The following is a 22,402-nucleotide window of genomic DNA, read 5'->3' as shown; positions in this document are numbered from 1 at the left end:
AAGGTAGTGGATTTATCTATTAAAGGATAACTTGCATTAGCATTAAAAACATACTTGAGCACTACAAAGAAATATTTCTTTTTTGAATGTTTATTTAATTTATTTTTGTTTTTTTAATTTTTTTTTTTTAAATTTAGTTTTGAGGGAGACAGAGTGTGAGCAGGGGAGGTGCAAGGAGAGAGGGAGACACAGAATTCAAAGTAGGCACCAGGCTCTGAGCTGTCAGCACAGAGCCAGATGCGGGGCTTGAACTCACAGACCGTGAGATCATGACCTGAGCCAAAGTTGGACGCTCAACTGACTGAGCCACCCAGGCACCCCTATTTATTCATTTTTGAGAGAGAGACAGAAAGCACAAGAGGGAGAGGGGAAGATAGAGAGGGAGACAGAGAATCCCAAGCAGGCTATGCACTGTCAGCACAGAGCCTGATGTGGGGCGTGAATGTACAAACTGAAGTGAAATCAAGAGTTGGATGCTCAAGTGACTGAGTTACCCAGGCACTTCAAGAAAGAAAGAAATTATTTTATTTATTTATCTTTTTAATTATTTATCTTTATTTATCTTTTAATTTATTTATCTTTAGCAAAGAACTAATTTATTTCTTTATATATCAATACATTATTTATTGATATATAATAAAAATAATAAATTATTTATTGATATATAAAGAAATAACTTACTTCTGGCAATTTCTGTGAAACAGTGAAACTCAATATTATGTTTTCTTTCATGAGGATCAGGGAGATAAAATGCTGAATAATATGGTATGGGCTTTTTAAAGGAAATTAACATTTTTAGAGGCCCAAGAAAACAGTACAGTAGTATTTGTAGCAGGAGAAAACCCTTTCTTCTTTGTGGATTTCTAAAAAACATGTTAAAAACCAGAGCAGCAAATTATCACTTTCACAGGTTGAGCATGGACTAGAATATAACTTATGCAGTCCCATTTCTCTTTCACGTATTTAAGTGATATAAATACATATTCAGAAGATGGCTGGAAAGGTCCTGTGGCAGCTTTCACAATGATTGTTCAAAATATGTAGCCAGTTTAAATAAAAATAGGCAACCATAGTTTGTATATAATGTAAATGGAAAAGGGTTTTACTGGACTATTTCACCTTTTGAATACTTGGATCATACGTTAGCCTGAAAAACACTGAAGTAACAGTTTTTTGGTATTATTTAGCTATGATCTCTATCACATACATTTTTTTTAAGTCATGGTGATGATTTTTCTTAGCACATAGTGGGAGCTCAATAAATACTTTTTTTTTTTTTTTACAAATAGTTTATTGTCAAATTAGTTTCCACATAACACCCAGTGCTCATCCCCACAAGTGCCCTCCTCCATGCCCACCCCCCCCCTCATCCATCAGTCCTCAGTTTTTTCAGCATTCAAGAGTCTCTCATGGTTTGCCTCTCTCCCTTTCCCCCACCATTTCCCCCCTTCTTCTCCCCCTTGTTCCTCCGTCAAGTTCCTCCTAATCCTCCTATACGTGCAAACATATGGTATTTGTCCCTCTCTGCCTGACTTATTTCGCTCAGCATAACACTCTCAAGGTCCATCCATGTTGCTACACATGGCCAGATTTCATTGTTTCTCATGGCCATGTAGTATTCCATGGTATAGATAAACCACATCTTCTTGATCCATTTGTCCGTTGATGGACACTTAGGCTCTTTCCATGTTTTCGCTATTGTGGAGAGTGCTGCTATGAACATTGGGGTACACGTGCTCCTATGCATCAGCATTTCTGTATCCCTTGGGTAAATTCCTAGCAGTGTTATTGCTGGGTCATAGGGGAGTTCTATTGTTAATTTCCTGAGGAACCTCCACACTGTTTTCCAGAGGGGCTGTACCAGTAATAAATACTTTTTAAACAGATAAATTGTCATGTCCAATCTATCTTTTCCCCTTCCCTTGTACCCAAAATCATAGCTGGACACAGAGCGTGGAAAAGATAATGCCTTTAACACTGTTCAGACCCATAAAGACACACATCTCATACACAAACATGTTGAATCTTATCTGCCCCTCTTCTCTTTTTCCATAGCACCTTATGTACTATCACTGCTTTTATTACATTATCCATTATTAGTTTGCTAATCTATCATCTCTGACTCTGAGCACCTTGCTATAGATACCCTGTTATTCATCTATGTTACCTAGTATGAGGCACAACATCTGACTCACAGAAAGTGCCCCAACCCCAGGAGTTAAAGGACCTTCAAGATCAGTCCTAATAAATGTACTCTACTATATAGTTAGCAGTGAAGAAAATCCTTTAGTCAATCTGTCAATTCTAAATAAAATTCATTTCAACCAATTCACCTGAATTCTGTCTGCTGAAACATGAAACTTACAGACCAAGAAGGAGCATGTTAGCAATAAATTCGCATGAGAAATCTGTCTTCAAGAATTTACTGAGACTCTATTCATGCTACATTAACTTTATCTATTCATTTGTGTGGCAGATAAAAAAGAAAAGGAAGTGGGCAGGCAGGTGAAAGACAGGCCTCCTATTCACTGAAAAGGTGGCAAACAGGCTTACCTCTTCGGACTGCTCCCGTGTCTGCGCAGGTGAACATCTTCTCCCCACTGTAAGTCGATGGCAGGGATAAGACAGCCCTGATTCAGCAAGACACATCTGTAAAAAAAAAAAAAAAAAAAAAGAGGAATACATCATTTGTAAACAAAATGAGACCATGTTTCAAAAAAGGACTTTACTTTTGATATTTTCTATTATTTCTGAAGTTAGATTAGAAAGCTCACTTTAGTAGCCCAGGTATTATATTACCAGGAAGGCTTTGAAAATTTGAAATTTTTCCATATATGCGATGTTACAATAGTCAAGGCCTCTTTTTTATTGGCTTAAACAAAAGAAATCTATTTTCTCACAGTCCTGGAGGTTGAAAGTCTGAGATAAAGATGTTGGTTGGCAGGGGTGGTTTCGTTTTTTTTTTTCTTTATTTTTATTTTTTTATTTATTTCTTTTTATTTATTTATTTTTAAATTTTATTATGTTTTAATTTTTTCTAATTAGAAACATTTTATGAAAATATGCCAAATAAAAACCCACATTTTCAGATGACAGGATGTTAATACAGTAAAAAAAAACTTATATTATTTAACTGTGGTGAATTTATAGAGTAACAGTCCAAATCCATTTTGGTTAGCTAATTGAAATACCCTTCCTAGGTTACACTTTATAGACATCAAATCCATTACATCCCTTATAATAATGTAAACAAAATGACTCTTCCCTAAAAGGTGAACTTGAGAACTTCGGTCCACTCTTTCAAGACTTGCACTTCTTTGTGTACTTCCTGATGGGGAGTGACTTCTTTTTGGATATGGAGATCTGGGCTTTGGCTACTTCTTTTTTTTTTTTTTTTTTTTTTAATTTTTTAAATGTTTTATTTATTTCTAGGAGAGAGAGAGAGAGAGACAGCGTGAGCAGGGGAAGGTCAGAGAGAGGGGGAGACACAGAATCTGAAACAGGCTCCAGGCTCTGAGCTGGCAGTCAGCACAGAGCCCGACATGGGGCTCAAACCCATGAACCGCGAGATCATGACCTAAGCGAAAGTCGGACGCTTAACCGACTAAGCCAGCCAGGCGCCCCATTTTGGCTACTTATTGATCGTGAAACAGACCCTGATCTTGATCTTGATCTTTACTCTGATGGGGATCTTGATGTTTTTATGGAACCAGATGTAGACCTCTGTGTGAAGCTGATCTTGATCTACAGAGAAACACAGGTCTTGATTGCTGAGGAGATGCTGATCTTGACCTCCCTTCCCTGGTCCTGCTGTATGAACAAAAGTATTGCCTACCTCTGCATCTTAAATGTGATCTAGACTGTAATCTGCTTCTCCACTGCCAGCTATCAAGGTGACAATCATAAGCATAATGTCCCTTTTTGCAACATTCATAGCATCTATCAATGGGATCAAAGGAATGTTGGGCAGGTGGTCGGTCTATCAAAATCAGAGCTCCAAGGCATAGTTGTTGAAAATTCAACTCTCACTTGGGAACCACAAATCACCCTCCCACCCAGGCCTCACATTGCATCTTCTGCATATCTAGGATCTTCAAATTCCACAAAGGCAAATCCTGGAGGATTTCTTATAATCCACACAGTTCTTAACAGACTGTAATAGCTGAAAGCCCTTTTTAACTCTCCTCTGCTGACACTGGTTCTCAGACTACCAACATATACCTTGGTTTTTCTCCTCCACACCAAGAAGGGGTGACATGATGCCTGGCCTGCTCTCAAGGCCCAGGGAATAATCAATACAAAAGATACAGCACTGACTCAGTTGCCAATCGTTTTGGTAGCCGTAAGTTTTTATTTTAATTCCAGCATAGTTAACATATACAGTGTTACATTAGTTTCAGGTTTAAAATATATTGGTTCAACAATTCCACACATCACCCAGTGCTCATCATAGTAAGTGCAATCTTTAATCCTCATCACGTATTTCACCCATCCCCCATACACTTCCCCTCTGGTAACCATCAGTTTGTTCTCTATAGTTAAGAGTCTATTTCTTGTTTTTTTTTTTTTTTTCTCTCTTTTTCCCTTTGCTCACTTGTTTCTTAAATTCCACATATGAGTGAATCATATGGTATTTGTCTTTCTCTGACTGACTTATTTTGCTTAGCATTATACTTCCTAGATCCATTCACATTGCTGCAAATGTTAACAGGTTTCATTCTTTTATATGGCTGAATAATATTCCAATATATAAAAAAATATATCTCACCTCTGCTTTATCCATTCATTGATAGATAGACATGGGCTGCTTCTGTAATTTGGCTACTGTAAATAATCCTATAAACATTGGGGGTGCAGGTATCCCTTTGAATTAGTATTTTTGTATTCTTTGGGTAAATACCCAGTAGTATGATTGCCAGATCATAGGGTAGTTCTATTTTTAACCTTTTGAGGAAACTCCATACTGTTTTCCACAGTGGCTGTACCAGTTTGCATATCCACGAATAGTGCAAGAGAGTTCCCTTTTCTCAACATCCTTGCCAAGACTTGTTTCTTGTGTTTTTTATTTTAGCCATTTTGACAAGTGTGAGGTGATATCTCATTATGGTTTCCATTTGTATTTATCTGATGATGAGTGATCTTTTGAGCATCTTTTCACGTGTCTGTTGCTCATCTGTCTTCTTTGGAGAAATAGCTATTTATGTCTCCTGCCCATTTTTAAAATTTGATTATTTGTTTTGGGAGAATGGAGTTGTATTAAGTTCTTTATATATTTTGGATACTAACCATTTATCAGATATGTCACTTGCAAATATCTTCTCCCAGTTAGTAGGTTGCCTTTTAATTTTCTGGATTATTTTCTTTGCTGTGCAGAAGCTTTTTATTTTGATGTAGTCCCAACAGTTTGTTTTTAGTCAAGGCTATTTTTCCATAAGACAATAGACTGGTACTCCAGGAGACTGTAATAAGTCTAAAATAAAGCTAATTGTATATACGTCCACATCCCCACCCACGACTAGTATGTCTGTTACTTTTCCAATTAGAACAATACTTCAGTTTACTAATTTCCAGGGCAGTGCTCTATAAATCTTTTTTTGGAGGGTACTTGGAATAGTGTTTATTGAAGGCATTAAAGAGAAAAGTTTCCACAGATAGTAACAATGTCATTTATTATTTTATCATATTAATCCACAATATCAAATTGTTATTATAGCTTATGAATCTATAATATATGTAAAGCTCCTAGCACAGTACCTGGCACATAGTCAGTTGATTTTTATTACCATTATGATCTAAAATGTCACCCAAAGAGTCTGCCTAGTTTAGCCAACACAATTAAAGCCATATATATTTACTTCTATTAAAGTTTTTAGTGGGTCAGATATTAAATAATTAATTGGAGTTTTAAATTAAATTTGGGAAAACATGAACAAATATGGGCACATGTCACTTTTGTCTACAATGAAGAATTAAAACAATATTAAATAGCCAAAAGAGGGTGTTTTCTCTAATGTTTATGAAATGACACAGTGGTGTATTTAATGTAATGATGATAAAAAGTTTCTTTTATTATTATTAGCAATAAAACAGGGTCTCCATTAGCACACTGAAAGCATCCGTTGGTAACTTTTGGGGAGGTGTGAATTAAACTGATATCTGAGGAAACCCAAATATCTGTAAATTCATAGAGACAAATCAAAGACACAATAGTGGACTGGTCATGAGTACAATTCAAACATGTGTTACAATCAAGCTAATTATCTGAAGACAAATGCTGAATGAAAACTACAAATGTCACATAACTGTACAGGTATTTTCTTTCTTTTTTTTTTGCAAATAGTTTATTGTCAAATTAGTTTCCACATAACACTCAGTGCTCATCCCCAAAGTGCCCTCCTCCATGCCCATCCCCCCCTCCCCCCCACAACCATCAGTCCTCAGTTTTTGTCAGCATTCAAGAGTCTCTCATGGTTTGCCTCTCTCCCTTTCCCCCACCATTTCCCCCCTTCTTCTCCCCCTTGTTCCTCCGTCAAGTTCCTCCTAATCCTCCTATACGTGCAAACATATAATATTTGTCCTTCTCTGCCTGTACAGGTATTTTCAATCATGTGAGGTGTGTGGTGTCATATAGATTATACAGATAAAAATCATTTGTATTTGATTATTATTCTTCCTTTAGTCTGGTTAGAGTTTTTTTAAATTATTTTTTTATTGGGTTAAAGTACACATAACCTTTGCCACTTTAACCATTTCATTTTATTTATTTTTTAAAGTAACCTCTATGGCCAACGTGGGGCTCGAACTCACGACTCTGCAAATAAGAATCCCATGCTTTCCCAGATGAGCCAGGTGCCCCATGGTTAGAGGTATTTGTTAGTTTGTTTTGGCATCTAGATATTTTGGCATTGTACCTTACAAATGCTAGAAAACTTGATTAGTAATAATAATTATAAAAAGCAAAACTTCATCCTTTCTGTCATTCTTTTCAATCTTTTTCATCATTTGTCACAATTAGCTCAATTTTTTTTTATTTCAGTACCAAGAAAAGCAAAGCTAATTTGGATAAGAAGCACAGGCTAAATTTAAGTCATGTTACTTTCACAATAGCTTTCATTTAAGAAAGTTGTCCTCCCCCATCCTGAAATCCTCTGGCAATGAAACAATAATGATGGTAAATGTCACTGACAATCAGAAGCAGTGTAGCATAATGGAAAGAGATTTGGACCAGGAGCCAGAAAAATCTTGATTCAAGTACTTCCAAGCCTCCTGAACTTGTGAAAGTCATTTCTCTATTCTCAGCCAGAGTTTTCCATTTATTGAGGCTGAGTAATCCCTGCCTTAACTATGTCAATGAACTTCTGAAAGGGTTAAATTAAGTAAAAGCTGACTTTGAAAGTATACTGACTATGGGCGCCTGGGTGGCTCAGTCGGACTTCGGCTCAGGTCATGATCTCGCGGTTCATGGGTTTGAGCCCCGTGTTGGGCTCTGTGCTGACAGCCAGCTCAGAGCCTGTAGTGTGTTTCAGATTCTGTGTCTCCCTGTCTCTCTGACCCTCCCCTGCTCACGCTGTCTCTCTCTCTCTCAGAAATAAATAAAACATTAAAAAAAAAAAAAAAAGAAAGTATACTGACTAGTCAGACACTTGTTATCATTCCAATGATCATTATTTTTAGGACCTGGAGAGAGAAATGATGATTCAATACTACTGTGACTACCTTCGCATAGCAGCCTAATCATGTGTAAGTTATAAGAGGACATATTTTAGAAGCTGGAGGAAAGTACTCAAAAGTACATAGTACTACAAATGGGCTGGCTCCTCAATGGGCTGGTGTCTATAGTTATCAACATTAACCTTCCCCATAGCTACTAGTAATTCCTGAAGAGGAATGGCCAGCACTTTCTCCTTAGCCTACAGCTGACCAAGTGGGCCTCTGCATCACTCTATTTCAGATACTAATCACAATACATTGAGGAAATTAAAGGGTCAGAAATGTCTGAGTTACTATGTGCTCAATGTGGATTAAATGTAAGTCTGTCCAAAGGGAACATATATACCAGTCGGAGAGACAAAAGATGCACATAAGAATAGGCACAGATAAAGGAATACAAGTGTTTAAAGATGCATCTATATCTCCTCCAGGCAGTCTCTGTAGGGCTAGCTACCTCTTGGAAGGGACAATGGTTACTCAGAGAGTGATTTCAAGAATTTAGGGCTAAAGCAAATGTTTGCTGGGACGCATAACCTAAATTTACATGGGTAGTCAGAAGGCTGAGGTTCTTGGCTGGGTAAATCACTCAAATGCTCAATGACAATGGGCAAATCACTTAGAATTTCTGTATTTCAGTTTTCTTAGAGAATGGACTAATAAACCTGTCCTTAATTTATAAAAATGGGGTAATACAATCTGTTCTCCCTCACAGAGTTGATATAAAGATTCAATGAGATAATGTATGTAAACCCAAATGGTTATATACTTATAAAGGATTGATACTATTATCATTGGGGTATTTATTTTGCAAAAAATTGGAAAAAAAGATTAGGGTTGCAGGTTTGTCTGACTTTATAGTTGAAGAGAGTTACCTTAAAAAAGTTAGATTTGCACACATTATATTAGTTAATTAACCTATACAAAATGGCAATCTCTCAATCACAAGATTGCTTTACCCTAATATAATGAAGGACTGTGACTCATCTGCAAAACCTATTTCAAGGCTTTATTCAGTTTTTTTCCCTAGCCATGTTAGATTGTAATTCTCTGACTTTCCATCATCACAGATGCAGAGATTCAAAACAGGCTCACAAATTCAAAATGAAGTCAAGTCAAAATCCCTTTATTATTTAATTCTATACCTTTAAATACAGCACATCTGAGGATATAATCTTCTGAATGGGGACAGGTTGGGGTAAAAGAATTTCATGCCTAAAAATCTTACTGGCCATTATATTAAATGGGCCATGGGTTTAATTAAATTAAACTAATATATATATATATATGTGTGTGTGTGTGTGTGTATAAATAAATATATAAATAAAATGGGTTATATTGTTGAATGGCATGAGAGTTAATGTATATTTTATATATAAAAACTTTATTTTTTTAAAGAGTAATTTTAGTTTACAACAAAATTGAGAAGAAAGTACAGAGGTTTCTCCTATACTCCTGACCCCATCCCCCCAATAAGCATAGTCTCTCCCATTATCAACATAATTTAACAGAATGGTGTTTTTCTTTTCTTTTCTTTTTTTTTTTTTTACCAAGGATAAACCTATATCAACACATGATTACTCAAAATCCATAGTTTGCATTAGGGTTCACTCTTTGTGTTGTACATTTTATAAGTTTGGATAAAGGTATTTATGCGTCATTATAATATCACACACACTATTTTCATCACCTTAAAAATCTTCTGTGCTCTGACTATTCATCTCTATCACCCCTTACTGCACTTGGCAACCACTGATCTTTTTCCTGTCACCGTAATTTTGCCTTTCCAGAATGTCATTCCAAATTGGTCTCTTTCAATTAGTAAGATGCATTTAAAGTTCATCCATGTCTTTTCATGGCTTAAAATCTCATTTCCTTTTAGTATTGAATGATATTCTATTGTCTGGATGTACCACAGTTTGTTCAGCCATTCACCTACTGAAAGATGTCTTGGCTCCTTCCAGGTTATGGCAATTATGAATAAAGCTGCTATCAACATCTGTGAGTACGTTTTTGTGTGGAGCTGAGTTTTCAACTCCTTTGGGTAAATGCCAAGAAACTCAGTTGCTAGATCATATGGTAAGAGTAGGTTTAGTTTTCTAAGAAACCACTAAATTGTATTCCAAAGTGGCTGCAACATTTTGCATCCCTACCAACAGTGAATGAGAGTTCCTATTGCTTCACATCCTCACCAGCATTTGTTGTTGTCAGTGGTCTGGATTTTGGTCATTTAATAGGTGTTTTTTAATTTGCATTTCCCGGATGACATATGATGTGGAGCATCTTTTCATATGCTTATTTGCCATCTGTGTCTCTTCCTTGGTAAGATGTCTGTTAAAGTCTTTGGCTCATTTTTTAATTGGGTTGTTCATTTTCTTGTTGAGTTTTAAGAGTTCTGTGTATTTTATTTTATTTTTTTAAATATTTTTATTTATTTCTAGGAGAGAGAGAGACAGCGTGAGCAGGGGAGGGTCAGAGAGAGAGGGAGTCACAGACTGAAACAGGCTCCAGGCTCTGAGCTGGCAGTCAGCACAGAGCCCGACGCGGGGCTCAAACCCATGAACCACGAGATCATGACCTAAGTGAAAGTCGGACGCTTAACCGACTAAGCCACCCAGGCGCCCCAAGTTCTGTGTATTTTAGATAAAAATCCCTAATCAGAAGTATCTTTTGTAGATATTTTCTACCAGTTTGTGGCTTATCTTCTGATTTTCTTGAAAGCAAGGACTTCTAAAGTCTGAGTCTCGAGTTCAAATTCACTTCTGGTAGTTATTGTTCTATTATTTATTCCAATCAGTATTTCATATCTTAAACCTCGGCTTCTTCTATAACAGATGAACAATACTACTTTTCCTAAAAGGCTTTCTGTAAGATGGCTTAAAGGAAAATAGATTTGCCACAGAGTAGGTATTCCATCAGTTAGTGAATACTCTTAAGATTTAGTATTTTCTTTTTTCTTTTTTTTTTAATTTCTGAGAGAGAGAGAGTGAGCATGAGCAGGGGAGGGTCAGAGAGACAGGGAGACACAGAATCTGAAGCATGCTCCAGGCTCTGAGCTTGCTGTCAGCACAGAGCTCGACGTGGGGCTCGAATCCATGGACTATGAGATCATGACCTGAGCCGAAGTCGGTCACCCAACCGACTGAGCCACCCAGGCGCCCCAAGATTTAGTATTTTCTTAGGAACATATTAACTATGCCAGTGATTCTCAAAATGTAGTTTACAGACACAGGGTTCTTGAGGTCTTTTTAGGGGTTCCACAAGGTCAAAGTAATTTTCATAATAACACTTAGATGTATTCGACTTTCTCACTGTGTTTTTACACTGACAGTGAAAAAGCAATGGTGGGCAAAACTGCTGGTAGCTTAGCACAAATCAAGGTAGTGACACAAAACTGTGTGAAAGTCTCTGCTGCCATGTACTCACTATAAAAATGCCAGTGAAGATGTACCTGCTGAATCAGTAAAAAATATTACTTTTAATTAAACGTGACTCTTGAGTACAACTCTTTTAATATTATGTGACAAATGAGAAGTCTGCATAAAGCACTCCTGCTACATATGGCAAAGTACGATGGTTATGCTGAGGAAAAAGCACTTGTATAAGTGTTTGCCTGTGTGCTGAACGAAAAATTTTTTCATTGGAACACTATTATTACTTAAATAAGTGGCAGACAAACAATGGTTATTTGGATTTAGGTATTTGACAGGATTTTCTTCCAAAATGAATGAAGCAAGCCTGTTACTTCAAGGAACAGGTCGAAGAATATCAATTACCCATGAAAATATTTGAGTTTTCAAATAAAAATTAAAATTTTGGAAAACATATCAGCTACCATGAGCTAACCAGCGTCCTAATGCTTAAAAATGGTCTTTTTTTAAATAAGATTTTATTTTTAGGTAATCTCTATACCCAATGTGGGGCTCAAACTTACAACCTTGACAGTAAGAGTCGCATGATCCACCAACTGGGCCAGCCATGTGCTCCCTTAAAGACTTTTTCAGTGGTATCAGTAGTGATGTTAACTGGTGATAATTTTTTTATATCATATAATGGACCGCATCAACATGAAAATCTGTGTAACTCAGAGGACCAATACCCTCCAGATGAACAATGAATGCAGGGTATTGCAAAATTATGCACTGGTAAAGGATCTATTTAAAGTGCAAGACAGATCAATGGATCTTACTGTAACAAAGTACAAAATGTATATTGAAATGGCTGCAGATTCCATATCAAAACTAACATTTAGAGGGGCACCTGGGTGGCTCGGTCAGTTAAGTGTCTGACTTTAGCTCAAGTCATGATCTCATGGTTTTTGAGTTCAAGCCCCACATCAAGCTCTCTGCTGTCAGCACAGAGCCCACTTCTGATCTTCTATCTCCCCCTCTCTCTGCCCCCTCTCCTGCTCGTGCTCTCGCCTTCTCTCTCAAAAATAAACATTAAAAATCTTTTAAAACTAACATTTAACTATCACTTGTTGAGTTCTGGTTTAGTATCAGACAATAATATCCACAATTATCTGAAAAGACTATTAAAATACTTCTCCCTTCTCCAGGCTGAGCCACAATGTAAGCCTGGATTTTCTTCATACATTTCAACCAAAATGATATATCATAACAAGTGAATGCAGAAGATACAAGAAACGACTTGTCTTCTATTAAGCCAGACATTAAGGAGATTTGTAAAATTGTAAAACATCACTCTACTCACTAATTTTATTTTTGTAAAATACAATTATTTATAATTGTAAGTGCTATTGATATCAACATGTAATGGATTTATTATTATCCCAAGTAAATATTTAATTTTTTCTTGGGACACTTAAGTGTCCAAATCCTGGTTTCAACTCAGGTCATGATCTCGCAGCTGGTGAGTTCAGGCCCCACATCAGGCTCTATGCTGACAGCCAGCATGGAGGGAGCCTGCTTGGGATTCTCTCTTTCCTCTCTCTGCTCCTCACCACCTCTGTCTCTTTCTCCCCCTCTCTCTTTCTCTCAAAATAAACTTAAAATTTTTTTAAAAATTAAAATATTTTTTCTAAATACTGAATATGACAAATGTCAATAGATATAATCCTTATAAGTGAAAGCTCTTTCAGGTCTTTGATGATTTTTTTTTTTAAGAGTACAAAAGGATCCTGAGACCAAAAAGTTTGTGAATTATGCAAAGTATACAGATGAAACTAATTTTCAGTAATGGCAATTATTTGAAACAACTTAGAAACCCCCAAAATGTTGTCTTTTGTGAAGTTTTAGAATCTTCTCAGTGCTTCCCCTTACAGAATTACAAACAAATTAAAATGAAATATTAGGGCAATGTGCAAATGACAACTCCTATAAACCATCATAATTGATCACAGGCTACCTCTAACAAGTCATTGTCACAGTATTATTATTTTAAGCTTAGTTGTCAAAATGTTTATAGGGCCCTTCTTAAATAACACTTTCTTTAGAAATACGAATTAGTTCTTCAAAGTATTTTTTATTCTGTAGCTAAATTTTAGCCCTCTCCTCCATATTGCAGCTTGTCTTTTTTCCTCATTGTTAATCATTGAGACTAAGACTTTTTAAAAGTTTTGCACTGCAGACCAAGTTATGGTACTTAGGGCTAGTCTAAGATCAGTGCCACAGTAAGTGGCAAACTAGATTTTATTCCAAAAGCCATGGAGTTTTCAACTACATCACATATCTGACAAGACCAAATCTTACTCTTTTTATGAATAAGAAGCCCTGAAGATGACTGCTGTATCACCCTTTTATAGCTTCAGATGCTCACTAGCTGAAGCTAGACAGATTAAGATAGTTATGAACCAAAATGAATTGTGAAGCTAAAGTTTCATTTACTGCCAACTGGAGTGCAAATCAAAAAAGCTTATTTATTCACAATCTGAGCTTTTTTTTTTTTTTTTTTAAATCACTTATGTGCTAGAAAAGTCACAGAGCTTTAATTTGTGGCAGGTTGAAGCAAGCTTATTAAGAATGTTAGTTACGAAGTGCACATCCACTTGTCTGGACTAGCCCACTGCCACATTCTTGTAGCAGGGTTAAATAGCAGTTTAGTCACCTCATTAAAAAAAAAAAAAAAGCACACTGTTAAAAAGGAAGTGACTAATAAGAATCTGGAACCAATGGAATATTACAAGAGATGTGCAGGTCAAGATCAATTATATACAAAACTCCTGTGTAAAGAGCTCAAAAAATGTTTTCTTTCCCTGGCCTTGTTGTATTATAGTCCTCAACTGATTTGGCAAGGTTGGTAAGGTTTAATGAAATAAACACCAACAGTAATAAATTCTGAGGCTTTCTGCTGTGTCTAAAAACATGAATGCTATCTTGCAAGCAAGTAGAGTTGGAAGAAACAAGGTTGGCTGCTATAGATATGGCTTCATTTCAGACTCAGAAGATACTGGAGTTGGAAAGGTCTTTGAATTCATCAACTGCTGATATCCCAACAAGGAGACTACACATCTTTAAGTCTCAGCTGAGTTAAGTGCTGCTGCCATACTATCCCCATCAAGCATCCCTTGCTCCATCCAAAGCTAGTAATGTGATACTCCTGAGTTTATCAGCAGCCACTCTTAAGGATCTTCTATCAGTGGCCCCAATAGATTCCAAATGAAAAGTAGTTTCTACTCACAGTAGGATCTAGTCTAATAGTACTATTTAAGGGGAGAGACTGAGATGTAGAGAGGTAATGTTTTTTTACCAAGTCACACAGATGCTTAATGACAACACAAACATGTTCTTTTGACTTTTTTTTTTTTTTTAATGTTTTTATTTATTTCTAGGAGAGAGAGAGACAGCATGAGCAGGGGAGGGTCAGAGAGAGAGGGAGTCACAGAATGAAACAGGCTCCAGGCTCTGAGCTGGCAGTCAGCACAGAGCCCGACGCGGGGCCCGAACCCACGAACCGCGAGATCATGACCTAAGCGAAAGTCGGACGCTTAACCGACTAAGCCACCCAGGCGCCCCTGTTCTTTTGACTTTTAACCTGTTCTTCAAAGATGTTATAGCTAGTTGTAAAATACTATATTTTGGCTTAATTATCCCAAATCTCTAAAAAGAAAACCCCAAAATTTAGGATATATATGTATATATATGTGTGTGTGTGTGTATAATTTGAACTGTTCCTGACTTGTTTTTTATTTTAATCTAACAGACATATGAAAAGATGTTCAACATGATTAATCAGCAGAGAAACACAAATCAAAACCATAATGAGATGTCATCTCACATCAGTCAGAATGGCTAGTATGAAAAAGACAAAAAAAAAAAAGTATTGACAAGGAAGTGGAGAAAAGCGAACCCTTTCCCACTGTTGGTGGGAATGTAAATTGGTGTAGTTACTGTGGAAAGCAGTGAGTTTCCTCAAAAACAAAAACAAAACCCCTAAAAATAGAAATACCATATGATTCAGTAATTCCACTTCTGGGTATTTACTTGAAAAAAATGAAAACACTAATTTGAAAAGATATGTGTGCCCCATGTTTACTGCAGCATTATTTATAATAGCCAAGATAAGGAAGCAACGCAAGTGTCCATCGATAGATGAATGGATAAAGGAGATGCAGTAAATATATATATATATACACACAATGGAATATTACTCAGTCATAAAATAGAATGAAACCTTGCCATTTGTGACAACATGAATAGACCTAGAGGGTATTATACTAATTATACTAAGTGAAATAAATCAGAGAAAGACAAATACCATTAAATAACATGATTTCACTTATATGTGGAAATCTAAAAAACAAAACAAACAACAACAAAGAAAAACAGACTCATAGAGAACAAACCAGTGGTTGCCAAAGGGGAGGGGAACAGGGAGATGGCTACAATAGGTGAAGAGGTTTAAGAGGTACAAACCTCCAGGTATAAAATAAGAAGTAAATCATGGGAATGAAAAGTAGAGCATATGGAATATATAGTCAATAATACTGTAATAACTTTGTATGGTGACACAGTAACTACACTTATCATGGTGGGCATTTTGTAATGTATGTAATTGTCAAATCACTATGTTTTACATCTGAAACTAATATTAAATGTCAATCATACTTCAATTAAAAATTAAAAAAAGAAAAAAGGGATTTCAAATCAATAATGATTTGAGACTGATCTTTAAGGAAATGACTGTCAAAATAAATAGCATTTCCTAATGCATTGGTATGCAGAAATGCCTTAGTGAAGCTACTAATTTGTGGCATTCTTGGATAACCACACTCTAAATTAAAAGCTGTATAAACTGGCCATCTTCTTGGGTCCTCAGTGAACATCTGCAGAGGTCAATTTTCAATTAAAAAAACTGCATTATAATATTTATTTTGGTTCCATTTAACCAATAGTGTTATAAATTACATGTAAATATTCCCAATATGCGAACTGTAACTTTGAGAAGTTGTAAATTCCACATGACATTCTTCATTTAAACTTTTGAAATAAAGAATAAATTTATTAAAATTTTCAAAAATATTTTAAAAATACGTTGTGATTCTTGAAAACAGAATCAACTGATGCTACTTTTCCACCTATATTTACCTACCTTCATGCTTCCTTGCACTGGTCCAACACTATCTGCAGTTCTATTAAAGAGAGGGTGCCCAACACAAAAAGCTTTTGTTTTAAAGTCCTCTATTGCATCCCAGCTCCTAAAACCAGACTGCACCATAAAGAAAGATTTGCCCATTGGAATAGAATTAGCAAAATTTCTAAAAAGATGTACTTTTATAAACTAAATACGTAGATAATAACATTCTTGCATTTTATTATTTGATTCTAGTGAGTACATTAGAAGAGCTTCTGAAGTACTTCAGAATACTAGAGTACTTCTGAAGAGCATTAGGTTGTATAAGAATGTAGCCTATTATACCAGTCTAACATTGCCTAGTAGCATAATTTCTCTCATACCTATTTAGCAAGAATGGTCAGGTTTACCTCTATAAAGATACTAGCTCAGGCAGGCAGACAAGTTACTATTTGCAAGGCAACTTTAAGCCAAAGAAGCTATTTCAGTTGAATCAAGAGTTCTGTTTTTAAAAAGTCAGCTATTTTGCACAGGGGCCAATAATCCATGCTGTGAATTAAAATGGCACTTGTTTCTTAGTTCCCATTGTTAAACTTGGTCATTTAATTGCTTATGAGCACCCTCTGGTGGAGGGCAGAAGAAAGAAATGAACCTATTAAAAAATTCATTGCTTCTAACCCATGGGAAAGGTGAGGAGAGGGGGAAAGTAATCTGAAACGTGCAGAATTCTCTTGAACTTGCCCTTCTTCCCCATAATTACTTCAAAATTTAGAACTAGTTGCTGAGTAAGTTATATGAACTATATAGTTACCCACAGTCTATAACTTAATTATTCAATAAACATTTATTAAGTTCCCATTATGCCAGGTACTCGGATACAGATAGCCTTTGATCCTGGCTTTGATTTTTATACCATTTCCCAGGAAAGTTGCTTGATCTCATAAAAACCGACTTTTCTAATCTGAGTAATGGGAATACCATCTTTGTTGGCAGCATTAAAAAGATGATAAGAGAAAAAGTGCCAAACATGGCAGACTTAATTAATTTTGCAACTAAAACAAAAACAAAAAGCACACACACTTTTTTTGGCTCTTTGTCAGAAAAAAGGATTATCATATACGTGTTTTCGGATGCAATGCCCAATTATTTCTGTCTTTAAAAATTTAAGCCTAGATGACAGTATTGGTATCAGATAAGTATTTAATAACACCTTATGTCAACTACATTTAACTTAATTGATATGTGTTCTGAACATACACAGAACAACCCAATTTATTACTTAAACTTTTCCACAACCAAAGGTATTCAGAAGATGTTGACCAATATTTAATAAAATAAAATATTTTCTTCCTAGGTGAACAAACTAAGTTTAGGGGTTTCTTATATATTCTCAACAGCTTGTATGTCATTCTTCTAAGTATCACCCAGTGAAGAGCATGTTTGTTTAGATATATTTTAGCTCTGAGTGCATCTAAGAGCCCATCTCTGACATTCACTACCTGCTTATGATGGAAATTTTTATAAGGATATTTTTTACAAGTGATGTCCAAAAGTGGAAACTCATTACAGAGTTCCCATTTAATTCCTATGAAATGAACTTTACCAAGATTGAAGGACAGGAAAACAGCCTGTGGGAGGATGGTGGAGGGGGAGACGAAAGAAGTGTTGCTATCTGGGGCAGTGACTGGGAGACTAAGCCTACTAAGGACTCAGCTTAAATACATTTAACCAACCTGAAGCTACTTCTCTTCTGTTACCACCATTAAAGCAAATCAAGTACTATTGTTCTTTTATGTCTTAGGAATGGATGGTGCTCTTTTATGACCTCCCATCAATGCTGCTTATGATATGATTGCACGTGTATAAAAATATTGGAGGGCTAAAACATTGAAAGAACACTGTATATAGATAAAGGATGTGGATTAAAATCCCAACCCTGCCACTTTATTGTGACTTTGATCAACTTTCTTCTCTCAGTTTTATTACCTGTAAAATGAAAAAACATGCACTAGGTGATTTCTGAGTTCCTTTACCTCACTCTGAACAAGTTTTTCAAGACCATCTCTGGCCCATTTTCCCCACTATTATCCCCATTCCTTTTTTATACTGTATACATATTTGACTGTTCACTGACCCAAAAATATGCCTTGCACTTGCCTACTCCTAGACTTCTGCTCATGCCATGACTCTTGCCTGGGTTTCCATCCCCATTCTTTTCTACCTGTCTGTTTTATAGGTATGCTTGGATCATAAGACAAAAAGGAACTGAAACTGCTTTGTCAAAGCTCAGTTCAATCTCCTCCTGAAAGCCCCTATTATAACCTCCCAATCTCAAAATTTTCTGTTCTCTGAAATACCTGGTATCTTTAAAAAAATTTTTTTAAGTAAGCTCTATGCCCAACATGGGACTTGAATCCACGACCCTGATATCACAAGGCACACACTCCACTGAATAAGCCAGCCAGGTGCACCCAAAAACACCTGGTATCTTTTGGTAGTCAATCATACCTAGTAATACTTTGAGAATTCTTCCAGAAATAAACATTTTTAGTCAGCCAGTTCCTGAGGGGAGGACTATAATTCCAGGTAAGAGCTGAGTAGAAGAGGCAGTGAGGATTTTAGAAACAGAGGTCTCACACGGGTAGGTCAGGGTCTGGGTTAAAGAGGTGAAAGTTTGGCCCAGGAAATGGACCTGACTGAGGGAAGGGCCAAATATCTAGGAATCGAAACTCTGTTATCCTACATTTGTGGAAGTTTGTCCAGGCCTTAGCCCTGTAGACATCTCTGTATTGGTGAAGACATAGCCCTAAGAAAGTTATCAACACCGCTTCAATTGATGCAATGGACTGGGGACCCTGCTGTCCTGCTGTTCTAGGAGGAAAAAGGGAGAAAAAAAGTCCCAATGAATAAGAAAGGAATCCATTCCCCCACCCCCCCAAATGTATACCCATGTCTCCTGAATCATTTACACCTGTGACAGGGAAGTTTCTGAGGAAACCTGTATCACTGTAAGATAATTTCTTTGGTAATCATTGTCATTATACTTCCTTGGAAAAGTATAAAAGCAGAGTATGAACTTGGACTCCAAAGTCAGACTGCCAGTGTTTGAAATCCTAGGTATGCTGGCTAATAGTTGTATGACTTTAGACAACTCTCTTAGCTTCTCATTTCCTCAATTCCCTCCTCTGTAAAGTTTCTAACTCATAAGATTGTTGTGAGGATTAAAAAGTGGTGTGTGTGTGTGTCCACATACACACATGGTAGGGATTTTGCTATATAACTCTGGAGAATAGACAGACTAAGCTTGTCTTAAGTAGAGTGCAAAATGCAGCATTATTCATTCACTTAACTAATAGTTAGCATCCATGAGGAAATCACCTGAGTGCTAGGATATAGCCAATGGTGAACAGTTTCCGTTTTGATGAAGTTAATAACCATTGGTTTGTGAATAAAGTATGTACCATGTTAGCTGTATTTTATCCTGCTATCTCTAATCTTTGTTACTGCCTTAGTGAGAATGTACCTGGCATAGTTTATCAAGTCCTATTCAGAAAAAAAAAAAAAATAGGTTCTTACTTTTTTACTCAAGATCACAAACCTAATAAATATAGCAGAGTCAGAACTAAGATGTTCATTCCTAGCTTTTTTTTTTTTTTTAATGACATCACCTCTACTTTAAATGTGAACCAACCTGGCTAGCTTGTTAAGCTTCAAATTTACGGAGTGTGGAAACATGGTAAAGTTAAATTATGAAAAAATTTCCAAAGTCTCTAGATGTTATTAGATTACCTGAAATCATAGCTAATATATAATATATTTCAATGTGTAGAATGGCAATGAAAGAAATAAAGAGAGCAGTATATATTGTAATATCTCATTTGTTTTTTTTTTGCATGGTGAGTGTCCATAGCCTGGACATTTGTAAAGACAAATTGAACTTGGACTCTACTATACTCCTTAGGTTAGGCAAACATAATCATTATGTCATTTGAATTATTTTGTAATTAGGTTAAAGTATACTTAAAAAATTCTATTCTTAAAGAAACTGGTTGGTGCTTGGAGAACAGGCTGGAAAAAGGCTTATCAAATTTTCCACTCAAGAAATACAGTACTTTTGTACCTCTCCAAAAAAGTATATGTAGCAGTGTTAATATGATGACCTGCAGTTCACTTAGTTCCTTCACATATATTACCCTGCTTCAAATGGGGCAGTCCAATAATCTGAACACTTTTTAAAGTAACTGAAAACCAAACTTTCAAACATTTTTCTAATTATGAAAATATCTTTTCCCAGAAGATAATGTAATTACAATACTTGATATTTCATACCATATGGTTTACCAAAACAAAAAGCATGAAAAAAACTTGTTACCAAACTACTTAAATAAATACCAAAAAGGAACCACATGTTAAAATAAAAACAAATGTATGACTTCCAGCAATTTATATTTTGTGATAATTGTTGTTATTGAACAATTAGGCTTATGAAAATATCTCTTGAAAGGTATTTAACAGTTTATGTTAAGTAGGTAAAAAAATCTATCTGGGGTGCAGTGTGTTCAGGTTATAAAAGCACAAGTGCTTATTTTATCTCCCCACAAAGTGTTGCTGAGATAATTACTGCTGACAGCTTTATTCAAGGTTCATTTCACTTCTTCTGCTATTTTTCTCTGGTTAGAAGTTCAACAGAACCCATGGGAAGCCACACCCCTCACACCTGTTAGGCTTCTTCATGTTACGGAGGGCCAGTATGGACATGTCACTTCAAATTAGCATTGTACCAGAGCGCTAACTGTGACAATTACTTATCACAGGTTTAACTTAAAAAAAAAAAAAAAAAAAAAAAAAGTTTCTAATTCAACCACAAAAACAGTGTCACAGAATGTAATCTAAACCTGTAAAAGCAGGTTGCATAAAGAACATTCGGAGAGCTGCAGAAAAGGTTCCCAGGGTTGAGCTTTGTGCTGTATCTGAATTATGCAGGAATGCTTTGCAACTGGACATTTCCTTTAAAACAAAACCAAACCAAAAAAGGTAAACAAGGAAGAGCCAGCAATTATACTTTAACAGTAGGCCTCTCTAAATTTTCTTCAAGGTTCTTTTCCAAGCTTGAATATGTGATTCACTTTGTTAATTGTTTTGTGTCATATAACTAATTCAATAATGAAATTTCCAGCTAAAGCAAAGCAGTTACTTCCCGATTTACCAAAGGAAAGACAGAGCTTTTATAACTAGGTAGGAATGAGGTATTCTTCTCTCCTAGGACTTGTTTTTTTTCTCCCACTTATAAAGCAGAAAATTATAACTAGAGATGGCAGACATTAACATAAAATGAAAGAAGAAAAAGGAAAAACCTCACTCTTAAATGTGTTTTAAGCTAGTTATTTTAAACCTCTCTGTTTCAAGTGCAAAACAATCTCAGAATTATGCCACCTCTCAAAGACCTGGGATGTTTGGAGGTGGTTAATATGGACTGCTGTGAGGCTAATTGTGGATCTTGAGTTAATTACTCTCTCCTAATAGGGGATTTTAAAAATAAATAAAATGGCTTTTACTCCATTTTTACTTCAGTTTATATTCAAGGAAACACTGAATGATGATGGCTAAACTCTGGATACTTCATTATTTGCTGCTGTTATTTAAATGAAGACCCAGAAAATCTAGGAAATAAATATCTCCACACCATAATCAATGCTGATATACACTAACATAACAAAAATGAATGGATCTATATTTGCCACAACATGCACAATGTGCCAAGTGTCCATTACCTGGTCAAAGTTAAAAGTTCAGTGTTGTTTCACAAACACAAACACACTACATACCAACAACCTGGTTGAAAGATATAAGCCAGAGCTTGTGGAAACTAGCTTTGAAACAGAATCTGGAAGTATTAAACACTCATGAAAAGCAAAGGACAAAATAATGACTTTGAGCAGGAATTCAGCAGAAGAAAGTAGTTGCTTATTTATAGGAAATCACATCCATTGAAGAATCCTTTGTAATTCTGGTATGGCAACACAATTTCAGTATCTTAATAGTTCCACACAATTTTAAAACCATCATACAATGGATAGTACATTAGAAATGCAAAATTTTTCCCAAGCCAAAATGCAGAAGGGGTAACTTATGATAAGAAAACAATATATTTTTCTTCATTTTC

At 35.9% G+C, this 22,402-nt stretch overlaps 1 protein-coding gene and 1 pseudogene across 4 annotated transcripts in view; both read right to left on the bottom strand.

Annotated features, from left to right (window-relative positions):
• The window catches only part of FAF1 (Fas associated factor 1), a 451,681-nt gene that overhangs the window by 145,170 nt on the left and 284,109 nt on the right, over positions 1 to 22,402 (bottom strand). For all 4 annotated transcript variants that reach the window (XM_039245398.1, XM_039245400.1, XM_039245401.1 and 1 more), the window contains one exon: positions 2,554 to 2,649. In XM_039245398.1, coding sequence (XP_039101329.1) covers positions 2,554 to 2,649 — 96 coding nt within the window. The remainder of the gene's footprint in view (positions 1 to 2,553; positions 2,650 to 22,402) is intronic.
• On the bottom strand, positions 3,126 to 11,687 carry LOC120240619 (annotated as a pseudogene).

Source organism: Hyaena hyaena, unplaced genomic scaffold (genome assembly GCF_003009895.1).
Source record: "Hyaena hyaena isolate Hyena2069 unplaced genomic scaffold, ASM300989v1 scaffold_257, whole genome shotgun sequence".
Lineage (NCBI taxonomy): Eukaryota > Metazoa > Chordata > Mammalia > Carnivora > Hyaenidae > Hyaena > Hyaena hyaena.
This window is presented reverse-complemented; position numbering and strand designations above follow the sequence as displayed.